This window comes from Anomaloglossus baeobatrachus, unplaced genomic scaffold (assembly GCF_048569485.1).
Source record: "Anomaloglossus baeobatrachus isolate aAnoBae1 unplaced genomic scaffold, aAnoBae1.hap1 Scaffold_2503, whole genome shotgun sequence".
NCBI lineage: Eukaryota > Metazoa > Chordata > Amphibia > Anura > Aromobatidae > Anomaloglossus > Anomaloglossus baeobatrachus.
In genome coordinates this window covers 181,050-188,416 of record NW_027442093.1, presented here as the reverse complement: position 1 = coordinate 188,416, position 7,367 = coordinate 181,050, and the positions used below count along the sequence as shown (strand labels likewise).

The 7,367-nt window shown below is 41.6% G+C and overlaps 1 protein-coding gene across 1 annotated transcript; it reads right to left on the bottom strand.

Moving 5' to 3' along the window:
- Positions 1 to 290: 290 nt before the first annotated feature.
- LOC142262737 (uncharacterized) lies at positions 291 to 6,530 on the bottom strand. Its single transcript, XM_075332186.1, is given in 7 exon segments — positions 291 to 357; positions 359 to 441; positions 526 to 637; positions 1,640 to 1,692; positions 1,694 to 1,723; positions 3,384 to 3,607; positions 4,085 to 6,530. Coding segments are annotated over 7 exon segments (3,015 nt in total).
- Positions 6,531 to 7,367: the final 837 nt, after the last annotated feature.

Here is a 7,367-nt window from a genome sequence, read left to right as displayed (position 1 = left end):
TGAAATAGACGCTAGATGGAATAACTCCCATTTCAAATTCCAGTCCGGCCGCTGTTTTGCAGGTTGGGTGGTAACCCACACCCCAGTTGGTTGCAGACGTCTTGTGTATAGTAATACACATGTGGTTTTACTTTTTTTTAAAAGGGGTTGTCCGATACATATGTCCTTTATAAACATCCATTTTAAGCCCTAACACTTTCATAATTTGCTGTATTATAAAATTCTCTTCTGTTCTCTCTATCCGTTTTTTTTTTTCTTTACTTCCTGTGATGTTCCATTTAAGGAGAATCTCAAAAGGACATCTCCTCCGAGGTCTCTGCTACCATTCCCACAAGATGCAGAAGTGAAGGAGGCAAAGTCTGAAGGTGGTGATGGGATATCAGGATTTTGAACACTAAACTGAAGATTCTTGGGAAATGTAGCCTTTTTAAGAGAAGATCCGAAATACATCCAAAACAATAGTGTAGAATAAGGAAAAAAAAAAAAGTTTCTAATTGTATGATTATGAGTGTTTTAGAATTACCCCTTTAGTCCTTGGAGAAGAGGTTTGCATACAGGCGAGACGGCTGGAATGCCTTTCTGCTCACTTTGTCTGACTTCTCTCTCCACTGTTTGAGCCCCTTTTTTCTTTGCAGGACTTAAAAATTATTAAGTATTAGGCTGGGTTCACATGTCCTGTAATCATCCGTTATCATGGATCCATTCGCAAAAAAGTTCTGCAAACACAACTTTTTTGTCTGTTAAATAACGGATGTGGCCGGATCAGTTTTTAACATGTGGAGTCTATGGGGGATGAATGCGTTAATAGATTACTATTTATCGTCCATTTGTAATGGATCCGTTAAGAAAACAAGAGACCCATTACAAATGCAAGTGCAACGGATGTCTAAATAGCAATCCATTATTGGATATTTTTTCCATAGACTCCAATGACAAAAAAAAACAAAAAACAGATCCGGCAGAAATCAGTTTACCAGCCGGATGACTACAGGATGCATGAACTTAGCCTTACAGAGATTAAGAGCCCAGGCACATCATGGCTCTGACAACACTAGAACTGCAATATGTCACCCATACCTCTGTATATCAATCATGTCTGCTCCATTCCACGCCATTTGATTGAGATTCTTCAATAAAAGTGTTGTTTCTCTTGCATACTAACTTAATAATGTGATTCTATACAGTGGCGCCACATGGCGGTACATCCATAGCCGGCTTTACCTATGTGCGAGTGGTGCGGTCGCACAGGGCGCCAGCAGGCTGACAGCAGAGAGGGTGCCCACGGAGCAGAGCTGTTTACTTTCACTTTGCTGCTCCTAATGCACAGGCTCCAGCAGGGAGGGCCCCCCACCTCCTTTCCGCTCTGCATACTGTAGGCTCCCTGCACAGGGTCCAGAAGGGAGCGCCACCCCTCTCCCTTCCGCTCTGCGTACTGTCGGCTCCCTCCACAGCATCCAGCAGGGGGCGCCCTCACCTGCTCTCGGCTCTGTGTCCTCTCTCCTCCCGTCTTTACCAGTTTCCTGGAAACTGGGTACAAAATCAGTAGAGGGGGCACCAAAGGGCAGTTTTGCACAGGGCACCGTTCAGGCTAAGGCCGGCCCTGGGTACATCTAACGCATAAATTAGGTGATTTAAACACTCACTAGTTTTTTTCTGTTGCCAAAACGCAACAGAATTTTTGTATAGTTTTTTTTACTGCTTTCTTGGCCGCAGCTGCAGAGTTCTGTAAAGACATAGACAACATCCCAAATGTGATTTTTTTCAAGCAAGTGAAAACTTCAAGTTTTTCATGCAGATACCACTTCTGGAATAAACAGATTTTTTTTGGTATTTAAATCCTGAAGAATTTGGTTTCCATTTTGTTAATGTTTCCTGAAGCAACTTTTTACATTTCTTGTTGCTACTTTATATAAATGTTTTTGCAAAAAAAAATGGTAAAAAAAAAAAACATCTCCAGGCATTTTCCAAGCATTTTTAAAGGGAACCGGTCACCAGTTTTTCAGCCTATAAGCTGCGACCACCACCACCAGATGCCCATCTGACCCAAATCCACCATAGCGTGTCTGTTGGGTGAGTATTATAAAGTGTTTTTTTATGTTCTACACAGCGGCCTGGGCTCTTATATACAGCATGTTAGAATGCTGTATATAAGAGCCCGGTGTTGGTGGCCACAGTTTATAGGCCGAAAAACTGGTGACAAGTTCCCTTTAAGCCTTCTTATTGACTTTTATTGTAACGTTTGGAGCGTCTTCCTAGCGGAAAAAGCCCGAAGAGTGGTCTGCTCACTTCTTCTACCCTCTTGACAATTTTTTTGAAAAAGTTAAAAGACTCTCAAAAGCCTGAACTTATGAAAAGCAAGTCACTTTTACATCAAAAATAATAGGAAGATTGGAGTTTTTTTTAAAGGCAATTTTCTGAGATAATGCAATCAAAACACGGTTAAAAAAAAAAAAATCCATGCTAACATACCCTTATGTATACAGATTTACAAATACATATGTTTTACCTGCCTAAGAGGACTAAACCACCAAGGTTTGGTTAGTAAGTGTACTAATAGGGCCCAATTCATCAAAGTTTTAAAAAGTTGTCATGTTTTGGCAAAACATTTTGCAGCTTTTTGTGTTCTCATCTCACACCATTTTTCTTCAGCTAGAAACAAAGTGAATAGAGCCGGGGCATGACAACAAGCCGTGGAGTATGCTACACCACAAAACTAACGCTAGTAGGGACTGGGGTAGGATTTAGTGCAAGGTGTACATAAAGGTTCGCGCCACTTCTCTGACTGTCCTGATCCAGGAAGAGGCATGCCCCTCAACAAGACCAGGGTGAACAACGCTGGTCTAGTGGTCTTGAATCAGGCCTATAGTTCCTAATCAAAATACAATGCTGCAAGAATGAGTCTAGGAAAGCTGCAGAGCAAACAATAGGGTCTTATCTAAGGAGACAGGAAAGAATAAACAGGATTCGCTCTCCTTGTGAGGTTGTGAACACTCAACATTGAAGAGATCTGGATGATGTGGCAGCTGTTGGAAGGACCACTTGGTTACATGGTGATATCCTGATGAAGAAGTTGGATTACTTTCAAAAGCGTCGAATAAACGGCCCATAATCTGCATCTGTGTACTTGGATCCCTTCCTGCAGGAGCGCAGCTTAAACTACTTTTTTTCCTCAATATCCCTTAATCACAGGTATGAATCTGTAGAATTTAAATGAATAAAACAGGGGCACGATACCCATCACTAACGCTTGGAAGATGGGAGATATGTATAGACGTGATGTCACCAACCTCACTCAGATCCCAATACAAAACCAAATTACCTCTTTAACCAATAACCCTGCAATCAATGGTATAAGCATATTATTATTTTTTTTTTTTACTCACATGGTTATTAAATTGGATAGATGCCATTTTTTGCTTTATCCTGCAGTTTATACGCAGAATCTTCCCATATTTTTTAAAGAAATCCTCCATGATGTTTTTTTTATTAAATTTATTAGGCAAATTCCTAATAAAAAAAGTGGTCATCTCACTGGGGGAGACTGGAACAGTGTGTTGAGCACCAGCAGAACGTTCTCCTTTGCTAGCCACAGAGCTTGAGGGGATAGCTGTTTAAAAAAAAAAAAAAAAAGCAAAACTTTACAAAAGAAGGAGACAGATATATAAGGACACAGACAAATAAGTGTTTTCCCAATCTAAAATGGTGTGTGTATAGGTTTACTCTAGGAGAAAAATAAGATCAAAGTTAGTAACCCTCCGTAAGTGCAGCTTTCTGACGCTTTCCCCACTCTGCGGTAGTGACATCCCAGGGCTCAGTGGTGATGCTCATGAAGACACAAGACACTGAGCCGAAGGATTGACTGCAGCCATCAGGTCTGTTGTAATTGTGACGTCACCACTGCACCCCATCAACAAAGACTGGCTGGAAAAGTGGAGGGTCAGTAACAGATTTTTATCTGAGCACTGTGTAGCCTCCAAGACAATATCAGACAACGCTACAGTTCAGGATTTATTTATTTTATAATATAATTGGTTACGGACATAATATAACAGAAAATGTACTTTTGGAAAAAAAATGCTCTCACCTTGAATTTCAGGCAGCAGCTCACCTTCTTCCAGTAAGGGTCGAATTCTTCCAGGTATCAACTCACTAGGCCCAGGTGAAGAATAGTCTCTGGGAGATCCTTGCTGGTTTGGCCCCAAAAAGGAAACCATTCTGGTAGATGTTGTATGACCTGTACCTTGCAAACGGGACTTATTAAAAGTCACTTGACTTGATAAACTCGCTGGGCTAGTTTTAACAGATTCAGTTTGATTGGGAGCAGAAATTGGTCTTACAATTGGTTGAGTTTTTGATGGAGAATCGGCATCGGTCACCTTGGCCTGAGGAGTAACGTTATCTGATTTTTTAATTTCTTTTCCCCGATGAGTTTTCATTTGACTTTTTACAACATCAAACAAGCTCCTGACATAGATGTTTGCTCCTCCTTTTAAATCCCGGTTCAATCGACCAGCCCTCTTAACAGGTGGATGTTCGCTATGGGGATCTGAAGAAGCTTCACCTGAGATGGCGACATCATTTCTACGTGGTGAACGATCATACTCCGGTTTTCTTTTTACTCCTTTTTGTCCCTCCTCTCTTCTTGGCTCTTCAACAAAACTAGTAAAACTACTATTGGCACTTGCAAATGAAGGTCTGGGTGTTCCTGCTTCACCTTTGTTTTTCTTCTCTGAAGACATAGAGAAGAAGTTGACGTTCCCAGATGTTGATGACGTTGTAGGAGCTCCAAATAGGGGTGGATCTTTTGACTCGTTTTTACTTGGCATGCTAAAAGATGATGCCGAAGTTTCATCTGATTTATTTGCTCCCGGTAGGATTGGTTTGAAAGTTGTATGAGCGGGAGGTTTGAAACTGTGCTCTGAATTGGAGGCTACCTGTGTAAAAGTGGAGTCCGCAGCACTAGAACTGGTACTTATTTGTGTCGTGGTACCAAATACACTTCCAGTCTGCACAGTGGAAATATTTGAGGACTGACCAAAAATTGACATTTTCTCAGTGGCTGCTGTCTTGCTAACTTGTGCAGATTGTGCAATTTCAAATGCAGAAGATGGTTGTGCACTGATAGAACCAGATTCTTGCTTACTAAATGGAGGTTGGAAGCCAGGAGACTGACCAAAAATATTACTTTGTCCACTGTTTACCTGTCCAAATGCAGACACTTGGCTACTACTATTTGGCCCAGATTGCGTAGAACCTGCCTGACTAAAACTTTGTCCAGTCACATTCTGCGCAAACATAGGTGTCTGGGTCGGGTTGGAGGGTGTCTGGCCAAACAAAAATCTATTACTAGGGGATTGTTGTCCAAATTGTGGACCTTGATTTGAGCCATCCTCAGACTGTCTAGATGCTGCTGATGACTCAGATGTTGCCTGGGAAAATATAGAAGTATTGCTTCCAAAGGGGGAGGCTGACTGGCTAGTTGTAGGCTGTGTAAAGAAAGATGCAGATTGGTTAGTAGTCGCTTGGGCAAAGAGAGATGTAGATTGACTAGATGGTACTTGGGCAAAAGGAGATGCAGATTTACTGGGAGTAATTTGTCCAAATATAGATGATTGATTGTTACTGCTTTGTCCAAACGATGGCGCAGGTGGCCCCGTAGAAGTCTGCCCAAATGCAGGTAGCGTTTGAGTATTGGTTGTATGTCCAAAGAGGGAAGAGGACTGTCCGGTAGTTGCCAGCCCAAACGCAGGACCAGTTTGTCCCAAAGACTGTTGTGCAAAAGTAGTAGAAGCCTGATTATTAGCAGTCTGTCCAAAGGTAAAGCCAGACTGTCCTGTTGTAACCTGTCCAAAGGCTGGAGCAGATGGAGCAGAAGAAACCTGGCCAAATGCAGGAGCGGTTAGACCAGATGTTGTCTGTCCAAACACTGGTGGTGACTGACTAGGGGTGCTCTGCCCAAATATTGGCGTAAACTGTGCAGACGTGCCCTGCCCAAATGCAGGTGCTGACTGATTAGTGGACTGTCCAAATGAAGGAGCAGACTGCCCTGAGCTGGACTGTCCGAACAGCGGAGCTGTCTGTCCAGATGTTGCTAGTCCAAACACTGATGTATTAGCTGTGTGCCCAAAGGTAGGAGCAGACTGCCCAGCAGTGGCCTGCCCAAATATAGAATTAGACTGGCCAGAAGGAGCCTGACCAAACAGTGTCCCTGATGAAGAACCCTGGCCAAATGTAGGGGCCGACAGTCCACCACTTGCCTGGCCAAATGCTGGAGTAGTTTGGACAGAATTAGTCTGTCCAAAGATAGAAGAAGATTGGCTTAAAGTATTCTGACCAAAAACAGACTGGTTGTTACCGAGCTGTCCAAACATAGGGGCTGACTGGCCAGTAGATGGCTGTCCAAATGCAGGGGCAGGCTGTACAGTTGCATTTTGGCCAAATAATGTTGTCTGCCCAAACATAGCTGCATTCTGATTTTGTGTATTGGGGTTTGTGGTTTGTTGTCCACCGAACACATTGCTATTGTTCATGGTTTGTGAGGAAAGAAAACTTGCGCCTTGTACACCTAAGAAACATATAGAAATGTAAGATTAAAATCTCAAGAAAGGTTGATCCTATCTAGACAGTATTGTACTGTGACAGTTCTCAATTCAGCACCATTAAAGGTAACTTATTTCTTACAAAAATACAATTTACACCAGTGCATAGAGTGGTAATCAGCAGGTAAATAGCATTGAAATCCTATCTGCCAGGTTTAGTGGGAGTGATGAACTTCAAATGCTTTTTAGCTAAAAATTCATGCATTTAAAAATCATAAATTCCCATCTTCAAGATCCTATCCCAATATGTAGATGTAATAAAAATAATAATAATAATATTAGCAGATACCTTCAATTAGAAATGTAATATAGTTCGCCTACTATAGCCATGTCTCTTACCTCATGTGTGGGGGTGTGGGCGTCACGTTAAACTTAGGAAACAGTACTCCACTAACTACCTGGTAAATATTTCACTACCATGTGTATCTCTCTGTCGATTCTGACACTTTGACTGTTTTGTCGTTATAAAGAACTGGTTCTCTCTATGAATTTCACTTGTAATCTGACGTCTGGGTAAACTATATTAATCTCTAGCAGGGACCTACTATATATTACAGGAATACCACCTTTCTAAACTACCAATTACACGACACAGCGGCTTTTTTCCAAAACATGAAAAAATCTTTTATTATTACAAAAATCACACACAATTAAAAATAAGCAGGATATGCACAAACAGGGATGGATACCAACGGGACATAGTCGCAAAATCAATGATGATATACATATACTAGCATCCATAAAAGTACTAATTTACAATATGCCCTA